The following is a 22,155-nucleotide window of genomic DNA, read 5'->3' as shown; positions in this document are numbered from 1 at the left end:
TGGGTTCAAAAACAGCCTACAGAAAATCGACTCTGATTTATGAAAGTATGATAGGTTATGAAAAGGAAGGGTTGTAAAGAGATAGCTTCGAATTTGGGAGTATCAAAACCAAAGCAAAATATGATGAAAGTAAAAATAAAATAGATAAACCCCATAATTCACACTGAAACACTTATCACAATATTCTGTGGATCTATATTAAAAACCCTTGTTAAACTTTGTGCCATATTTCCATTCTATTGAGATCAGGCACGAACGAACACCCCATAATTTTATTATACCATATTTCTTCAAACTGAAACATAATTATCAAAGTATACTTACGCAGATAGATATGAAAAGTCTTTATTAAAGTTTGTGCCTATTTCCATTCTATGGAGGCCAGGCACGAACGTAGACCCCACAATTTTATTATACCATCCCTATTTAAGTTAAAACATACTTATCAAAGTATTCTTATGTACATCTATATAAAAAAATCTTGTAAACGTTTTTTTTTTTAAATTTTTAAATCTTTTATTTCCATACTTTGTGGACCAGGTGCGAACGCATACCCCACAATTTTAATGAACCACCGTTCTGCCAGATCAAACATACCCATTCCTAAGTCTCGAAACATCTTCTATCATTATATGTAATCAGTTTTTCAAAATAAAATTCGTGATCATACACACACACACACACACACACACATTCAGCTTTATATCATATATATATATATATATATATATATATATATATATATATATAATGAATGAATGAATGACAAAAATCTATATTCTAAAGTTTATGATTTTTTTTTTTTTACATGGAGATCACCACTTATCAAGGCCCAGAAGCAACTCGGGGATAAGGGTTATTGTGTGTAAAGTAATCAATGGGATAGTATTGTAGTAATAGTTAGTATTGGGGATTTGATAAAGTGTCTCATTACTTAAGGGGGCGGTTTATCAGGAATTTGTTTGTGTTGGACTTGAAGACATCCAAGTTGAAGTCGGGTGGGGAGGAATAGGCAAGCGGCAGAGAGTTCCACAGGCGTGCAATTCTAAGAAAGAAGCTTTGTTCATGGAATCTACGTTTTGATTTAGGCACGGATAAAGAGTGGGGAAAATTATTGACAGTGGCTTCAGCTAGTTAGATGTTTTTCGTGAAAGATTGGCGAAGGGGGACCAGAGAATGGAGCTCAGACGAGCACTTGCCATGGAAATAACGATAAAACAGAGACAGGCTCGCAACGTTTCTTCTGTGGGAAAAAGGTTGCAGGGAAGAGAAAAGGGCATCCCCCACCAAGCCACAAAGTCTGTTTTGTACTCTGTCAAGGCAGGATAGGCTGTTTTTAGCAGCTCCTGCCCAGATGTGACAGCAGTACTCCATCCTTGGACGTACTTGGCTTTTATATAGATAGAGAATTGCATCATTACTGAGATATCTTCTGGAGCGGTTGAAGGATCCTACCCTTTCCCAGCAACCTTGGCCACAGACTTGATGTATGTGTTCCATTTCAGATCAGGAGTAAAGGTCAAACCCAGAAGCTTATCAAAACATGGGGCATCCCCTAGACGAGAGCCATTCATTTTAATCGATGTCAGATGGGGATCAGAGCGTTGATGATGTAACGATGTAGGAGCTTGATCTTAGATGCATTAAAGGTAACCAGCTACGTCTTCCCCCACTGTACCATGCGCTCAAGATCTGAGGAGAGAGAATCCGAGAGAACATTGTCATTTACGGCCTTTGATGTGTTGCCATAGATAGTCATGTCATCAGCATAGATGTCAATGAATGATTTTAGTATGTGTTTTGGGAGATCATTGATGCAGATCAAGAAGAGAGTTGGGCCCAGAATGGACCCCTGAGGGATTCCAGCATTAATACTGTGGGCCTCTGATTTCTGCCCATCAACCACTACTCTTATGAGCCTATCAGAGAGAAATGATTTACTGATTGAGAAAACATTTCCAGTTATACTGTAGCTGGAAATCTTGTGAAGTAGGCCTTTATGCCATACCTTGTCGAAGGCCTTTGATATGTCAAGAGCAATTGCCCTAGAAAGGAAGTCTTTGTCGAGAGATTCACTAATTCTATGAGATATAACCGTTAGCACGTCTGCTGTAGATCTAGCAGAACGGAAACCATATTGCGTGTCACTAAGAAGGTTATTTCTGCTGAGGTGGTTAACTACTTCTCTATTTAATATGGATTCCAGCAACTTAAGCATGACACACAGGAGACTTATTGGTCTGTATTGAGAGGGAGATGACTTTTCACCTGAATTCTTAAATACAGGGCATACTGATGAGGTTTTCCAGGGTGTTGGAAAGCACTTCTCCTTAAGGCAACGCTTAAACAGTTTGGTAAGTATGGTTGTAGCTTTTTTAACGCTATAATTAGAATACCGTCAGGGCTAGTTGCTTTACTGGAATCAAGGTTCTTGATTAGCTTGGATACCTCACGCACAGATATTTGTATGTTACTTAGCGTGTTGTGTGTTGTAGGAGGAAATATGGGGAGTTGATGGCCTTCGTCGCATAGGGTAGAATTAGCTGCAAAGTTCTTGGCAAATAGTTTGGCCTTGTCTGATGCTGATGAGATGACCTCTGGTCCATTGATAATGGTTGGGATAGAATGCACACTTCTGTTCAGGATCCTATTTGCAAGTTGCCAGAACTGGTGGGAACCAAGCCGCTGCTCAGCTACTTTGGATTTAACGGATTGAGCATATAGCTCTCTTGCATTTTTTATTACTCTTTTACAGTGGTTGCTGGTGGTCCTGAAAGCAGCTTTAGTCTCAGTGCATCTATTACGTTGGTAGCTATGGAAAAAGTGATTTCTGTGCGCAATGGCAGCAGCACATTCAGGGGAGAACCATGGCTGGCTGTTAGGTTTTTGTTGGAATTTTTTGGATGGTATGAATTGGTCTATGCCTACAAGTAACCATTTGGTCAGGTTTGATACTATAGAGAACACATCCTTTTTAAACATGGAATGGAGAGGTAGATCAGATATGAATGTACAGAAGCTATCCCAGTCAGCCATAGAGTATCGATATACAGTACGGTGGAGAGGTACGACTGAAGACTTATTACATTTCATTTTTATCTTAATTGATACAACAGTGGTCAGAGGATGCCAGAGGAGATAGAACGGCACATGAGCATAGCTCATGGAAAGTGGAGAGAAAAAGGTCTAGAAGGCTTGTGTACTGACCAGTAGTATCGGGCACATGGGTGGGTTCACGAACAATCTGGGTGAGGTCATAGGCAATGGCAAAATCATGACAGAACCTCCCCTCATCATCACTCTTATTTGAGTGGGTCAGCCATTCCACATTATGGACATTGAAGTCACCGCAAATGTGAATGTTAGCCGAAGGATGAGCAGACAGGACGTGGTCAATTTTCTCCAATATACTCTTAAAGATAGTAACTCCGCTGTTGTGGGGGCGATAGAGGGCAAATATAAATGCGGTGGTGTAAGCAAGTGCAACCTGGAAGCATATGTAAGGTAAATTATGGTCTTCTCTGAAGATATCCCTACCACACAGGAAGCCATCTTTTCTGTAGGCACATATTTCATGCCCATGGCGATCTTGGGGGTCAGATTTAGCTGTTAAGTTAGAGTATCCTTTAATTATGAACTCATCTAGGGAGGTGGTCGGCCCTATTCCAGTTTCACTTAGAAAGAATATGTCTGGTTTCGTCTCCTGTAATTGGATTTCAACCTCTGGAAGGTTGGAACGTAGACCCCTAACGTTGGAGAAGGAGACATGATAGTAGGGGTCTACGTTGGAGGATGGAGTTCTAGGTTTATTTGTGTTTTTTTTTTGAGATATTTCATGTTGAGGAGTTTGGGATTTGTGGAAAAGGTCAGCATATTTGGTTAGAGCAGTACAGAGAGGGAAAGTAAGAGAGAAAAGACGGGAATTTTTTTTTTTTTTTGTAGTACATGATAAGGTAAAGCCGTAACAATTACCCACTAGTATGGCATCGAGAGGCCCCACCAGAAACTACTGCATGGTCCAGAATCCATTCACCAAATGGCAATACATCAGCCCCAGTACTTTGCACCTCGAAACTTGACTATCTTACAATTTACTCCTTTAATTCAGTTGACACTTACAATTCTTGACAGTATCTGTTTCATCGCACAAAACCAATCACTTAATTATTATATCAATCAGTGAATCTATTTTGCCCTTAACTCATATATATATATATATATATATATATATATATATATATAAGGCTTCCTTCACTATTGAGAGACTATGGATACCTATGGTAAGGGTAGCTGCACATAATATTTTTGTGACAAGAGTTGTGCAATCTCCAACCACACCTCTCCTGAGCCGACATTGTGGAATACCAGTGGCAAGTGGAGGTTTAGAACGACTGGAAACAATGCCGAGATAAGCGGAAAGCACATACAGTGTCTAGAATTCCCAAATGTTCACCCATCTGGTACTAACCAGTCTCAACGTGGCTTAACTTTGGTGATCTGACAGGAACCGGTGTGTCAACATGATTATACCGTATATATATATATATACACACGCCACACATATACATGTACATACATAGGCATATACGTACATATATATACACACACATAGGGAAAGATAAAAAAAATAAACAAACCAAGTTATGTGTTCATAAACGTTTTGTCTTTATTGCGATATTTCCTCTGAATGAATGAAATTAAGAAAACAAAACAAAACTTATTCTCCTTCTTTAATAGTAATTTCTTAATAATACAGCATTTAAGCCTTGCAGAATTTGAAAATATATTTTTGACGCTTATATATATATATGTGTGTGCGTGTGTGTGTGTGTGCGTGCGTGTGTGTGGGCTGTCCTCACGAGATACGGTTGTCCATCCGACTTTGTTGAACTGGTGTGTATCCTCTATGATGGAATGGTTGGAAGAGTTTGTCATCAGAACTCTCTTTCAGACCCATTCCCCATCAACAGTGGTCTGAAGCAGGGGTGTGTTTTGGCTCCAACGTGTTTCTTGCTGTACATCGCAGCAATGCTTAGCGAGATTCCACCATACATACCCTCAATTGGCCTGCAATTTCGCTTGGATGGAGGAATTTTCAACCTCATACGACTCTGTGCCAAAACCAAAACCACCTTATGCGAAGTGCGAGACAACGCCACTCCAGGTCAGATGGCAGAGGACCTACAGTCATTAGCAGACGCATATAATTCTACATATGAAAGGCTTGGGATGCAGGTCAACACGGACAAGACCAAGACCCTCGTTCAATATCTGCCAGGTCAGACGTTCCCATCCCTTAATATCACAATTAACAACCAACGACTAGAGGAGGTAGATCAATTCTCTTATCTCGGAAGCATTTTAACATCTACTCCTACATGCAAGAAGGACGAACAGAATAAGGGCAGCCCATTCCACCTTTGAACGACTCAACTGCCACATATTTAACAACCATGCACTTACGATGACCACGAAGATAATGGTGTTCTAGATAGTTGTCCTCACCACGCTCCTGTACGACTGTGAAACTTGGACACTATACAGAAGTGAAATAAAACATCTGGAACGCTTCCAACAAACAAAATTAAGGTAAATTATGAAAATACCCTGGCAGAGCTATACCTTCAAAGGTACTGGAATGTGCCAAAATGACAAGTGTTGAGACCACTATTATCCGCCATCGCCTCTGCTGGACAGGCCACGTCGACAGAATGCAAAATTCAAGGCTTCCTAAGAGAATGATGTATGGAGAACTGGCAAAAGGAACCAGACCATGAGGAGCACCAAAAATGCGCTACAAAAACCAGCTGGAGCGGGCTCTCGCAGCAACTGACATCAACCACTCCTCATGGGAAGAGGCTGCCATGGACAGGAAGGCATGGAGGAACGCTGTACACCATGGCGGCGCTTACTTTGAGGAGGGAAGGAGAAGAAGGAAGAGGCTGGGAGAAGAAGGAGAAGGGAGCGAGAGTAAACCCAACTCTCTACCCTCACCTGTAAGCACTGTCTGCGACTCTTCTGCCATAGAATTGGACTGTACAGCCATGTATCACATAGGCATCCACCCTCCTGATGACAGGACCCAATATACGAGTAGGAGCCACCGCCGCCGATGATGATATGTGTGTGTGTGCGTGGGTGTATACACTACCAACCATAAGTTTGTGACTACTAAGATTTATTCTCTACAAGAAAGAAATAACGATTTTTATGTATCTTAGAAAAATAAATATAAATATATTTCATTGTTGCTCACAATTGTACAATAATGTAAACCAAATTTAACAGTAATTATTTGTAATTTGGAATTTAATTCAAGTTATTTCATATTTTATTTTTGTCAATAAAGACTACCATAAGCTTTTATTACTGCAGAGCAATCCTTGGCATTCTTCCTAATAACTTATAAAAATAAGTTGGTGAAAGAGATTTCTAATAATCCTGAAAGCATTTAGCCCAGTTCAATTGGAGAAAGATCCAAAGAATGAAGGGGGGGGGGGAATCAAGTCATAATTTTCAAAATTCCAACGTTTTCCTTTAGTTTCAGATGATTTTCACATAATTTTAAGCCGTGCTTCAGATTGTTATTCTGATGGAAAACGAAATTTTGTCTAATAATGTGGCAACCAGAAGGAACAACGTAATTTTCACTCATTCTCCCAGAAGAAGTTCGCCTGACAAACACTCTTCATTTGCTTCCAAACAGTTACAATTTTAATTCATCTCTGCTTAATACTTTTCCCAATCATCTAATATCCATTCTTTGTGCTGTTCTGTGCAATGTAGTCGTTTTAACTTATTTTCCTTCTTTTATAGTGCGTTCTTAACTGATATATAGAATGAAGTCGTTACAGTATTAATAGATACTGGATGTTGCCAAGTAGAATTTATTTCAAGTGTTAATTCCGGAGTGTTTTTTCTTCTCTTCCTCTTGCTAGATATGATCCAGTGCCTACCAACTCTTTTTCTGTCAATCTTTAACTCAGTTTCACGAAATCGTTGAAATCAATAATGCATGTCATTTTTTTATAAGCTTATTTTTTTTTAGTGATAACACATTCAGAATCTCTTCTTTCGGAAGAATTTCAATCTGAGCTTTATTTTTCAATGCTAATCTGTTTCTTCCTTGCCATTTTCATACCTTAGTAATATGTTTTACAAAAATAAATTATACTGTAATCATAATATCTGAATAAATCTGAATTTTCGGCAAAAACTTGATCACAACAAGAAGAGTCAAACAGCAAATTGAGTAAATGTTTACTAAAATTGAAAATAATAATTTTTTATCGACATTTGCATAAAATAAAAAATACAAACATGGCGAATTTGATTCTGTTAAAATTGAACACTTTATGAAAAACATTTGGGTGGTCCCAAATTTATGGTCGGTAGTGTATATATATATATATATATATAGTTATCCACAGACAGACTGTTTCACTGTATCATAACTCATCAATGTGACAACACTAACATCCCTCCTGAACCAGGAAGCAAACTTAAAATCATCTAGTTGATAATTGGCAGTTCTATTATCTAACCTATGGGATTTACGCTCGTAAATGATATCTTCAAATGTCTTTAAAGAAACATTTGAGCACTACTTTTAAAGTGCTCTATTTGTTTACAAACAAAAAGAGCTTAGCATTAGCAGCAGGCAAAATCATTCGCAAAAGTCCTTTACCTTAGATTGATGAGGATTTACATGTGGAGAAAGTATATCATGATGTGATGCTATTGAGATTGTTGAGAAGTTTTGTTACCTTGGTCATACCATTGGAGCACAAGGTGCTAGTGTGATTGCAAGTGTTAGGAATGGATGAAGTTCAGGGAACCTCTGTCATTACTAATCAGCAGAGTGTTATCAGTGTTGACAAAAGGAAAACCTATAAGGTATGAGTATGAAAGTTAAATCTGTGAGAGGTGAAGAAAGTGTGTCGCATGGAGAAAATGATATAAAAATGATACGATGGATGTATAATTTAAGCCTTAAAGATGATCTCAGAGGATGATTAAATATTATGAGTAAAGAGCGCAGAACAGGAAACCTTGATAGTATGGCTTCGTTCAAAGAATGGATAAGTTTTTGGATCAGTAGATGTTAAGGTAGCAAGTTCAGTTTCCAAGGGAATGTCAAGGAAAACATGGCAGGAAGTGATAAAAATGGCCTTGAAAGAAAGGATAAAGATTCGGCAAGAGATAGGTTAGTTTGGAGGCCAATTTCTTAAAGCCATCCAAGATAGATGTTAAACTACTACTGCTACTGCTACTGATACTGGTGGTGGTGGTGGTGGTGATGATGATTTTATCACTAAGTTTCATCTTTCATTTTCAGTTTTCTTGATCAATTCTGGTGGTACCTTACAAAAAGTATAAAGCATTGGACTTACAAAAAACAAACAAAAAAAAGTAAAAACAAAAACATATTTTCATAACAGAAATTCTAAGACATTTCTTAATTTCTAATAATTTTATATAAAAATGGTTATCCACATTTTGATTAATTGTGACTTTGCTAAATTGAAAATTTTCTAAATGCATAAAAATATGCTTAATTTTTTTTAATGGGAAAAAATTGTTTTTTTACAGTTTTTATAATAGTTTATTATTTTAACCTTTCAATTGACATTATACTTTATCATTTTATTATTTTAATATTTCTATAGAGAGTTTTTACAACAAAATATGAATTTTATTTACATTTGGAAAAATAACGTCAGATACTGTGTTGCGCTAAACTTGTTCCTTTCAGCGCTATAAATACACTTCATCTTCAAAATGGATCAATAAGATCTCAATCAAAAAAATTATGGCATATTAAAAAATAACAACAAAAAATAAATACAATATAGTGGCTTTCATACATAAAAATAATAAATTTTCATAAAATAAATAAACACTTAAAATAATAAATAAACACTTTCATAAAATAAATAAACACTTTCATAAAATAATAAACACTTATAAATTAAAAAAAAAAACTTTTATGAATTAAAAAAAATCAATTTTAGGAACAAGCTGTAATTAAAAAATTTTTTTTTCTAATTCTAAAAGAATTTTTCCATATTTAAAAACAAATAATGATATATAATGACCATCTTGGAAAAGTCGAAATATTCTAGGTCTTCTAGATGTCCATAAAAGTAAAATGAAATGAAAATTAATATTTAGAAACGAATGCAAAAATAAATCATATCACAAGAAAACGAAAAGCAGAAAACAAATAAACAAAACATAAGAGGATGTTGCAGTTTGTTTGAAGCATTGTGCAGTATACAGATAGGTTTGAGATTGTGACAAGTAAGGTCATAGACACTAGATGAATTGAAAAAAATGTTTAGGTGAGAAACGAAATGATAATAGACATATATTGAAAGTATATAAATGTCATACTTTTATTTTATTTTTTACTTATTGTTTGTTTTTTTTCTCTTCAGTTTTTTTCTAAGATTCCAAGGTTTATTCAATATGGACTTATTTTGAAAAGGAGGTTTTACACTCGGAATATTAAAAAAACTTGTACAGCATATAACACATAATTGATTGAAACAAAAATAGTAAGTAGAAAATAAAATTCTTACATTACATATTATCTCTTCATATCTTTTATCATCTCGTTTCTTTCTATTCATAATCTTTGATTGCATTGTCACAACCTCAAAAAAACATATTTTTAGGTATTGTAGAGTTTATTTCGTTTTTGATGTCTTATGAAAGTTTACTGCGCATTCTGAAGGCAAAATGTTTTGTAGGTTCATGTTAACCTTATTTGAAATTATCAATGTAAATCAGATTTTGTGAAAATTGTAAGAGTTGTCTCCCTTGGACTGTGTGAAGAGATAGCTTCTTTGTTTTATGCTTTGATGATGTGTTACTGTTTCAATGATATAAGCTTTTTGAGTAACTTATAGTTGTTTCCCTTTGATCTGTATTTAAGCGAGTGTTTGTGTGTCTTATTTCTCTTTGTGGCAAGATATAAATAAAAGCAGATGCGTCTCTCTTCTTGTCTGTGTGTAAAATGAAAAACATGGTTGCTTATTTATTTTTGTGGACGTCGGCTGACTTCCAGTATGAATTGTACTTATAACAAACAAGGTATATTTTCTTTGATTCATAATTAACTAATTAACTATCAAACCCTAGAGTAAAATTATGTATGTTAGGAATTTAAACAACTATATTCGGGAATGGCTGTTACTTAGGTCAGAGGTCAAAAGTGAGAGGGATGAAAAGTAAGATAATAAATGAACGACTTTCAACATTTTCTCTTATGATTCATAATTTTTTATATGACATTTTTCTTCTTTTGTTGTCAATAAGTTTTGATTTTATTTGTACAGTCAAAAAATGGTGAGATATTCATTATTTCTATCTATTGCCTGATTGAGTAGCACACATTTGCATTTTAATAAAGAAATGGTGTTAATACGCTGTCAAGTTTAGGCATCCAGAAAGGTAACTAAAAAGAATAACATTGTTAAAGAATTCAAATTCACTTGTTTATGCTGAAAACAATACTAGCATTTAGAATAAGCTGATGTTGCTTTAGTTGGAAGCTCTACTGCGAAACGTATTGGCAGATAATCTGAAACATTCTAACCAGTTTAGAAAGATGTATATATACATCTGAATCAAATTCTAATAGAAAATATCAAGATAATTTATGTTTTTGATGCCACAAAACTTCAAGTATCGTCAGAGCAGAAAGGCAACCACCTTCAAAAAGACAAACGTACAACTTCTGGAGAAAGAAAATTTCAAAGGGGAGTGATACTGTAGAGTAATGACACTCTTCACTAGAAATATAGTTTGTATTGCATTTGTTGCTGGTTTTACGTTGTTTACTGGTTGAGAGTAAGAATTAAAAAGTATATAATTTATTTCCTAACCTATCGAGTGCGTTATATTAACTCTTGGTGTAGCGATACAACAACATTTCTAATTCTGTCAAAAATGATTCCGTTTCATTGCATGATTGAATTCCACGCATTTGTAGCAGTCATAGATAAAGACTTATTTTCTCTAGTGGAGAAATGCCCCTCCTAGGTGATTTGGCCACACGCTGACAAACCATATTGATTCCATTTATCCCCTGAGGAACTACTTCAGCCTCTTCAGGAATCACGGTTGGTGAGAAGAGAGAACCTTGAAAGCAACAAAGAAAGACACCCCATTTCTCTACGGTCCCTGTCCACTGGACATGTAAGATTCGACTAAATATAACTTCTGACAATCCACCTTCGATAATCCAAAATGTTTCTATATTTCCTCCTTCATTCCCATTTCTACACATTAGTGTTTGCTTTTATTTGTGAAGACTAATTAACTCTATGAGTGAATCATACACCGTGAAGACATTCAGAAAAAAAAGAAAACACAAAAGAATAAAATATTTAAAATCCTCTGCATAACATTGCATTTAATGTTTCAGTTTTTAACTAATTTGTGAAAATTAAATTTTAAAACGAGGCAATTCAGAATGTCTTCATGTTGTCGCAAATTTTATTAATGATTGTTACATTAGCATAAAACAATTTTTTGTTTACAAATATATGTGAGAAGTTGATATAGTTTGCTGAGAGCATTGCGGTGTAATGTTTATTTGTTTGTTAATAAACAAGCAGCTCGCGCACTGTAAAAGTGGTAGGCGACTGTTTATTTAAATGGATATTTGTTGAGATCATTTGCGAGCACCGTTCCCATGGGCCAGTGGGTAGAACTGGTGACTGTCAACACGATGGCTGTGGGTTCAATCCTCAGCTAGGGAAAGGTGCTAGTCTAACCGCACTGCTGAGTTATGATACAACGAAACAGTACTGTATGTGGATGACTATATATATATATATATATATATATATATATATATATATATAGAGAGAGAGAGAGAGAGAGAGAGAAACAATTTACAGAAGACTATTCAGAATGCAGAAATGTTTGCTGAATTGAAGCAGGAATGAAAACAAGTAGAGACAAACGTAAACATGAAAATAATTGTTTTTATTAGTTTTGTTTAAACTTATTAATTCATTTCTTTTTAATAATTTCTTATAAATTTTCACTTGCTTTTTGTGTCACCTCACTGACAGAGTCATAACCCTAACCCTTGAAAAATACTTATTTTCAATGTTAGCTTCAACCTTCTTCAGGTGTACTTTCTCGAACCCGTGAATATTTCTGTTGAATTCAGAAATTTGTACGGAATCTTAAATGGGACCCTTTATTTAATCCACAGGGGTAGTATGCTCTTGTTCCATCAACCATGATCGTGTAGAAGTTAATTGTATTCTTAGTATCGTTTGCATTGAGGATTGAACCTTCAACCTCCATTGAGAACTGAACTTTTTCTGAGTACTTTATCTGTTACCTTACTAATGGATCTGTGGATTTCCATTAGCAATTCCTTACAGATTCCTAAGTTCAACAGAAAGATTCCCAAGTTCGACAAAATACACCTGAAGAAAGTCGAAGAATACATCAACCAAAATGTGAAACTAACACTCTAGATGAGAACAGTGATTCGAATAATCCAAATAATACAAATTATCCTCATCTCAAAAATTTAGAATTTTTTTCAATTTTACTTTTGTCTCATCTTGTTGTTCATTCCTGTTCCTAACTGACACATTTCTGCCCTGCAAACAGCCTTCTATAAATATGATATTATTAATGTATTGCATTCAAATAATATGTCAAGATTCAACTATAAAAATCTGCAATGAAATCTTTCAAAATTATTCAATCAATTGAAATACATTTCCATTTTGTTGTCCAGTGGCTGAAAATAATTTTTTTAGTAAAATTGCAATTTTGATTTTTAAAAGCAAAAAGTTGAAATAAAATGAATAAAAAATCCATTGAAAAATGTTCACCTAAAAAATTGTATTGCTTGTAGTAAAAATGAAAAATAAAATTTGATTTTAGATGAAAATAACAAGAAAAGTTATAACAATATTTTTCGATGCTTCAAACAAAATAAAAATACATAAAAATATGTATTTTTATTGCAATGTTATCTTTTTCCAAATCTTCATCAGATGCTCAGTTAAACTCTAACAATTTAAAACAGCTTTGATGAGTCGTATTATCAAACTGTTGTATAAAAGTATATTTAGAATTATTTCCCTTGAACGATATTCAAGTTATGTTCCCCGAATTAGAACAAGCCAAAGTGAGAAGGCTATCAATTCATGCGTCTGATCAATTTAGATGAGGTTCCTTGACAACTAGGTATTTCACTAGAATCCTTTTTTACTGGTTGCAGAAATTGTATCGAGAATACTTCTCCAATAATATCAAAACTAGTCGTATTACTGTATAAGTTGTTTATCTTGGCAGTTCATGCTTATTATGATTCTGATCAAGAATTTTTAATGTGGACTCTTTCTTGATAATTACATCTGCAATTTTCAGTCTTTTTTGTATATCAGATTTTATGTCTTTCTTATGTTTCTAGGTAAGAAATAAACACATGTAAATTCAATTGTCTGTATGTTATTATCATTTTTTCATCCTTGTCTTTTTACTTTTATATTTCCAACTTTGTTCTATTCATAATAACACAACATATTCAACATGGTGGCCGTGTGTCGCCATAAAATCATAAAATGGAATATCAAATATATGTAAAAAAAACAATGAAATAATAAAATCACCTGAAAATCTGTTATCCATTTTCTATTAAAAACTCTGTGGATTTTGCATGCTTTGCTTATGTTTATTGTAAATACATACGATTAAGCACAGAACCATTAACTCATGGAAGGTGGGTGCATCTGTTGACTTATTTGTTTATACTGTGCCACTGCACACAAGAAAAAGACATGGGTGACATTATAAAGCTCCCATTCATCTTTTATAATAACACACACACACACGTGTGTGTGTTTGAAAATGTATGTGTGTATTTGTGTGCATATGTGTGTGTATATTATATATATATATATATATATATATATATATATATATATATATTTAGGCGTATATATATATATATATATATATATATATATATATATATTTAGGCGTATATATATATATATATATATATATATATATAGGCGTATATATATAAAAACAATCAAACACAGAAGAAATAAGAAAATAAATGCGAAATTTCACTACTGCATATTTTTCAAATTACACATTTTTTTGCCAAAAGCATTCCGTTTTGCATCTTTTTTCCTAAGCTTGTCAATATTTTTGAAAATATTTCAAATTTCTTTTTTTCTGAAGACGTTCGTTTGATCTGAATGAAACTAATAAAATCTGAATGAAACTAATAAAATCTGAATGAAACTAATAAAATCTGAATGAAACTAATAAAATCTGAATGAAACTAATAAAATCTGAATGAAACTGATAAAAATTCTCATTTGTTTTCTTTCATGCGTTCTGTCTCTACAACTTTTCTTTCTTATTACTTCATCACTATAAATTAATTGTGATCTCCACTTCACACCATGGCTTTCTTGGAAACTTTTTTCTGGCTTGTAATTGTGGCTTGTAGCTCTTGATTGTGACAATTTTTTTAGCCAAGAAATAACACTTGATATCCTTTGACTTAATTTACTGAAAATAAAAGTTTTCACTGAATAAAATAAATCTGAAATACAATTTTTAACTTAAAAATTAAAAAGAAAATGACAAAAATATAGCTGAAAAATTTTCAACATATAAGAAAGAAAATACTATTCATATTCAACAATTCGATATCTGTGACCCTTGACCTTTCATGCGCAACATTTTTCCATCATCAGGTGGTCCAGATAATTAAAAGAAAATTGAAAAAAGTCATTTTTCATTGAAACATTTTCACTACAGGATACATATTTGGAAAATGAAGAAATATTTTCTTTTTAATTTCATCAATAAAAAGAGTTTATCTATCTATCTATCTATCTATCTATCTATCTATCTATCTATCTATCTATCTATCTATACGAGTGTGTGTGTGCGTTAAATAATAGATGTTCCTACATTGCTCGGAAACTTTTTAAAAATGTATTTTTTATATTAAAAAAGTGGTACCATTTTTTTTAAACCCAAATTATTATTATTTTTTAATAGGATTTTGAAAGTTAAATTAAAAAGTGTCATTTGCTTATTAATTGAACAAAATTGTTATAAAACTATAACTAATTGTTGCTAAGATAACGTTATTTTAATCTCTATTTAAGGAGTTATTGGATATAAAAAGATTTCAAAATGGTAGCTAAGCAAATAAGGATTTGATAAGAAATATAAAGCCAGAAATGACTTTCTATTTAACAGTTCAAATGCTGCCTTTAGAATTTCGAAATGCCATAAAGTAATTCATTCTTTTATTTAAACTTTTCCATTCCTTATGGCACCAACGAAAGAAACAATCTCTGTTTCTTCTCTCTTTTATCTTTTTTTACTATCAGAAGTGATTGGGCACTCATAGATTGATCAGTGTGGTTCTTTCTTTAAGAGTCACGTAGATTGGACTAACTGGTAAACCCAACCATTGCTCCTTTAAGAGTCACGTGGACCAGCCTATATAAATCGAAACGTTTAGGAATCCTGCGCTTTTTACCTTTTTTTGACTACTCTGATCGGTGCCCATAATCAACTGTTTTACTGCACCAGACAGCAGTATCAGCCAAATATTTCCTCCTAAGACTGAAGAGTTGACAAATGATATTTTTATATATTCACCTTTTACTTCTCTGCATTGTTTGCTTAAGTAAAAGTGTTCAATTAATATACACGGTTGTTGTTCTTTTTCTTCAAAAGCTGTCGCTCAAATTCAATTTCCTTTCAATTTTCTGAACTACATGAGTACATATCTTTTCTCCTCTTGCATGTTCTTTTAGTGTAAAATAGTAGTTAAAGTAAATGATCACAATTGTCTTCCAATCAGAAATCGAATGTTGTAATAGCGTTTCTCATTGGTCAGATTAGTTTCATACCAATCCAATTACTGTAAGTATTCCAAAACTGGTAGGTTTGATTTGAGTAAACATTGAAACACTAGTGCTATAGTGATTTGATGTAAGTACACAAAAATAACCATATAATGCCATGATGTGACTAAATACCCTCCCCCAATTGATTTGATGTGAATAACAAAAAAATTTATAAAAAGTTAAAGAAAGGTACTAATAGTTAAACTGAAAAAAAAGAAAAAATATTTATAAAACTTTTGAAAAAACAAATATTTTTATGATTTAATAATATTCTAACCTGAAATTAATTAAAAACAGTATTAGCGATTAAAACCAGATTAGTTTTTAAAAAATCACAAATTTCATTGTGAATTTTTATAGCTTTTGTAGGAAAAAATTCAAACAATTTCATTCAATATGCTGCTTTTAGTTTCTAAAAGAAAAAAATATTCAGCTTTTTAAGTAACTTCTTTCAAAATCAAAAAAAGTTATACAACATTGTGTTTTTTATATTTTTTTTAAAGAAAAACACTGAAAATCAAATTCCAAATAATCATTTTTTTACCCTTGAAAAAGAAAAATACAAAATATTTTCGAGTAAAACGTTTAATGAAAAGATATTTGAAAAACGATTTCATAATTTCATTAAATTACTTTTTTAGAAAAGTTGAAAATTTCTGAGAATTTAATTCAAAATTGTCATTTTTAATTTAATAAAAATGGAATTTAATTTAAAATCATTCATTTTACCCCCCCCCCCCAAAAAAAAAACAACAGCACAATTTAATTGAACTTTTTTTAGTTTAAAAATAATATCATTCCATTTTTTTTTTTGGAGAGAACACACATCAAACAATTAGATTCACAAAAAGAAAAATGATATTAAAATTATTATTTTTAACTCATAAAAAAAAACAAGAGACAATTAAATTTAAAATTGTTTTTAAGTTTAAAAGAAACAATTAGATAATCTTCTTCAAAATTCTATTTTTTTAGCTTTTCAAAGAAAACACAATTAGACAATTTCATACAATATTGACATTTTCAATTTTTAAAGATAAAAAATGACCAATTTAATTAAAAATTGTTAAATATCAAACAATTATACTGAGAATTTTTCTAACTTTTAAAATAAAAAAAAACAAAAAACAAAACAAAACCAAAAGAAATTCACATAAATGTCATCTATTCCAGCTGAAAATTTGATGGAATAAGCAAATCAAAATTTGGGTTAACTAAGAAATTCACAGAAGAAATTGATGTGCATTTTTTTTCTTTTGTTGGGAGAAGATTCTGATTATGGTGTTCCTACTTACTTCAAGATGCTTCATGAGAACTGCGACGACAACATTCACGAGGACAAACTGTGCCATCAACACAAAGACCACGAAGTAGACTGGAGCGATAATCGGACTGACACAGCAGTTTTTCTCACAGTCATCTGATGCATCACAATCCTCTCTCAAGGTGTCCTAAAACACAAAGCACAAGATGCACCAATCGTTTACAAATATCTTAAACTATTGTATACATATAATTGAATACAGGTTGTTTTCTTTTAATATCTAGAAATTGTTGGCAAGGTTGAGATACTTGTTTGAGATATCTATTCTGTAGAATATAAACGCTTCTACAGAATAGATATCTCCAACAAGTATCTCAACTTCACCAACAACTTCTACAGATTAAAATAGCAATGTTTATTCAATTAAATGTATACAATAACTAATCTGCATTTTTTTTTTGTATGCAAACATCAATGATTAGACTGGCTTGAATGGAAGAGTTAAAAACGATCACTAGGTTCCATGTAAAAGATATTGACAGCTTCTTTATAATTGAATCAAGTTTATTTACAAGTTTCCTCAAACAAAAGAAGCACATAACACAAGAACATAAGACAGAAATATAGGCTGCTTTGGCAAATATTGACTGTAGAAAGAGAACTGCATTCCAGAATTCCATCTCATTCTTCTTCGTCATCAGAAGAAATGAGAATAGGTTTATAGTATAGGCGTCTATCCAACAACAGTTTATATGCATGTGTACTGTGTTCCAAACGACCCCAGTGTCACTACACAAGGTGGGTATGTGCAATCTTATTCTGATCGCCTGTGTATCACTGCATAAGTTTAAACATAAATTTTATGTATCACTACATAAGTTTAAACATGCCTGTATTAGCCAACCAAACCACGTACTAACATTATATGAACAATTTTAAAGTAGATCTCAATCATCAAACTGCAGCAAAATGATTGATAGAGGAAAATTCCCTCTTCATAACTTTTCCAACAGTATTTTTTTTTTTACTAACGTGTCACCACTTATCAAGGCCGAAATTCTACTCGAGGATAATGGTCAAATGAGTGTCAGGTAAACGGTGAGACAACACCATGATGATTGGTAATAAGGATGGTGATTAGGCAGAATTTGATTATTTAAGAATGTAACTAAACTAGAATTTGTTTACTTTAAATTTGAAAATGACTATGTTGTAGTCAACTGGGAAGCAGTCCTTTGTATTGCTCACCGTAGACGTGCAGTTATAGGAAAGAAACTTTGCTTATGGAAGTTTTGTTTTGGTAAAGAAAGAAAGAGAAACTATTTCATAACTTTCTCAACCGTATTTGTGCTGAAATCCATGCCTTTGCATGGTGTATTTGACTCGGAAGATAAATGACAGCAGTTCGAACTGGTCAAGAATTTTTCTCTACCTATTATTTGAGAGACAAATATCTGCTTCTATTATATAAAGAAATTTTCTGTGCGTGTTTTCATCTGAATCATAAACTACAAAGCTGATATATTCGCTTTCAGAATCGACTGGAACATAATATGGCCATATTCATGCATTTTTTGGTGGTGGTGTGTGTACACAGGAACAAAATTAGTCATGCTGGGAGGTGACATTTACCATTTTTCTCTCATCGACCTTTGGTGTGAAATGGCACTTGTGATATAGAGAGAAAGGTGGAGAGGAGAAAGTAGGAGAGAAGAGAGGGGGAAGGAAAACGAGATAAAGAAAAGGGTTATAGAGAGGTAGAGAGAGAAAAGTTTAAAAATGAAAGATGTTAAACACACTTTTTGACTCTTCTATTTTGTTGTCTATGTAAAATGTCAGCAAAAAGGCTGCAACACTTGGAATCCATAAACAGGATATACAATTTACTTTATTTTATTTATCTCCATATATATAACATTTTCATTGCAGAAATTCCCCTCTGGACCAAAGTACCGTAAGGTTTGCAACAACAGATGCCACATACAAATTTATTATGTCTAGACTATTAGCCACTATCTTATGTAACTTTAGAACGACATTTTAGACACATTTAGTCGTTATAATAAAATCCTGCATTTCATCCTAGGATCAACACCATCATGATCGCAGCATCTTTAGAGAAAGTAGTTCCTATATTTCCTATGAGGTGATAAATGTTATTACCTCAGTAAATACTGATTATGTTGATTAGTATGAATTTTTGCAAGGGTTATATTGGTACATGTCAGGATAACCTGGTGGCAAACAGAAATTTACCCAGCTGCGGGTGGTGTGATTGAAACGGGGGTAGGGGCAAAAGGTAGCTCTAGACAAAACATGCTAGAAATGCAGGTGTCGAAATATAGAAGGTGATCATGTCACATCTTTGAGGAGAGAAACAAAAGGAGTTTTAAAAATGACTCCCTTGTTAGGAGCAGTGCAGACTAGATGCGCTCAACAATGTAGAGAGAATCTAAGCAAATATCGCCTAGATTTCTGCCCGTCTGTGTTTCTCAATTTTTGTCTTTAAGACCAAGATAAGAAAACTAATTAGGTAAACAAGTCATTAGTCATGTGGTCTCTCCTTTCTGAGCAAACTTTCTCTAATAATAAAACCTTTAAAATCTCAGCAAGTCTTCATTATGTTTCCATGCAAGAGTAGTTTTGTATGTTGTAAGACCAACAATCACAGGTGAATTGCGGTCAGTTATGAAAGAAGGACCAGCATGTATGAATACGTCGCACAACATAATGTGCAAAAAGGACTTTTATTATTCGATATGGTTATTTGATCGTTCACTGGTGAGAGCACACATGTGTGAAAGCATGCGTTTATGTAAATGATAATGTGCAAACTGTTATTCAATGTTAAAATGTTACAATAAATAAATGAAGTAAATAAAGAAGAGAAAAGTAGTATTAACAGAAGTAGCATGAAAGAAAAAGTAAAGAATAAAAAAGTTTTGAAGTGCAAAAAACAATGAAAGAAACAATTTATATGATAACTTCAAAGGAATCGTTAAAGCTCAGTTTCAATAAAAATGCAAATAATAATTAACTTGTTGCATCAGTCGAAATTAATGCGACTCACAAATCACTGCTTTCCTTCTTTTCTTCAACTCCTTTTAGTCATCAAATTTCGGACATTAAAAAATCTCAGTTAATTTGTCGAACACGTCCATCATTTTTTCCCTTTATATCAGGAGCTCATGTGTAATCAAGAAAGCACTACATGCAAACAGTGTGTTTTGGAAGGAAGCCAAACACATGCTCACCACAAAAAACATAGAAATCGAATATGAAATATTCCTTATTTTTTTATACTATGACTTACTTTCATAATTCCATTCCAATTATCTCCAGTTGCTATTTGAAATAAGGTGAGGAATGCCATTCCAAAATGTCGAAAATGTGCATGGTCTCCTAATCCTTCGCATGGATGTTCTTCAGAACAATCTGCAAAAAGAAAACAAAATCAAATCTACTTTTTAACAATAAACTTGAAAAAGTTAAAAAATAATTGAAAAGAATCAAATCTACATTTTAACAATAAACTTGAAAAAAGTTAAAAAATAATTGAAAAGAATCAAATCTACATTTTAACAATAAACTTGAAAAAGTTAAAAAATAATTGAAAAGAATCAAATCTACATTTTAACAATAAACTTGAAAAAAGTTAAAAAAATAATTGAAAAGAATCAAATCTACATTTTAACAATAAACTTGAAAAAAGTTAAAAAAATAATTGAAAAGAATCAAATCTACATTTTAACAATAAACTTGAAAAAGTTAAAAAATAATTGAAAAGAATCAAATCTACATTTTAACAATAAACTTGAAAAAAGTTAAAAAAATAATTGAAAAGAATCAAATCTACATTTTAACAATAAACTTGAAAAAAGTTAAAAAAATAATTGAAAAGAATCAAATCTACATTTTAACAATAAACTTGAAAAAAGTTAAAAAAATAATTGAAAAGAATCAAATCTACATTTTAACAATAAACTTGAAAAAAGTTAAAAAAATAATTGAAAAGAATCAAATCTACATTTTAACAATAAACTTGAAAAAAGTTAAAAAAATAATTGAAAAGAATCAAATCTACATTTTAACAATAAACTTGAAAAAAGTTAAAAAAATAATTGAAAAGAATCAAATCTACATTTTAACAATAAACTTGAAAAAAGTTAAAATATAATTGAAAAGAATCAAATCTATATTTTAACAATAAACTTGAAAAAAGTTAAAAAATAATTGAAAAGAATCAACCTACAAAATTGGACCAAAAAATTGAGACAAGAAAACTCAGAAAAAGAATTTCTAATCTAATAAATCCCATACTGTCTAGCAAGATCCAACCCTTATCCAATTGTCAGAATGTTGCATCTCTGTGCTTGTTTTAGTACTTCTAAGGAATGTACCCCCTCAACATAAATACCATCCAATCCACCCAACCAGCAGCAATATTCCACCCCTTCACTGTAGAGATCAGAAAACTTTCTACTCTAATAACTTCTTTCCTTAGACTGCTTGCTTTTGGAATTTGCTTCTCTGTGATATATAATATATCCCTCGTTACGCCGGCATGTTGGAAATTGTGATTTTGCAATGCAGGTTTGCTAGTGCAAAAATAATTCAAAGAGCTAAGGTTGATGTACGTCAAACGCGGTATTTAGGATCAATGATGACACCTGGCATGTCATTCAGTTTGTATGAAAGAAAACGATGCCTGAAAAAGAAAGAGAGAAAAGATATCTTTTGGTTCACATGAAAGGGCAGTTCAGCTTCTAATTTTAGATGAAGCGAACGTGCAGATTGCCTTCCGATTTTGGATGAGACGAACGCGTCGAGCGACTCAGAATGGGTCAAAGAAAAAGAAGATGCAGGAAAGTTTCAGTTGACAACACAATGCCCCCCTCCCCATTCACTTGTTAGACGAATAAAGAATCCATGCCAGAAGATCAGTGTTATGTTTTTGTC

At 32.8% G+C, this 22,155-nt stretch overlaps 1 protein-coding gene across 1 annotated transcript in view; it reads right to left on the bottom strand.

Moving 5' to 3' along the window:
- The window catches only part of LOC145265415 (voltage-dependent T-type calcium channel subunit alpha-1G-like), a 759,315-nt gene that overhangs the window by 96,470 nt on the left and 640,690 nt on the right, over positions 1–22,155 (bottom strand). The window contains exons 31-32 of the mRNA XM_080121247.1: positions 20,510–20,631; positions 17,228–17,383 (exon numbers count right to left, since the gene is read on the bottom strand). Of these exons, the coding sequence (XP_079977373.1) occupies positions 17,228–17,383; positions 20,510–20,631 (278 nt within the window). The remainder of the gene's footprint in view (positions 1–17,227; positions 17,384–20,509; positions 20,632–22,155) is intronic.

Source organism: Euprymna scolopes, chromosome 40 (genome assembly GCF_053919585.1).
Source record: "Euprymna scolopes isolate OS-2025 chromosome 40, ASM5391958v1, whole genome shotgun sequence".
NCBI lineage: Eukaryota > Metazoa > Mollusca > Cephalopoda > Sepiida > Sepiolidae > Euprymna > Euprymna scolopes.
This window is presented reverse-complemented; position numbering and strand designations above follow the sequence as displayed.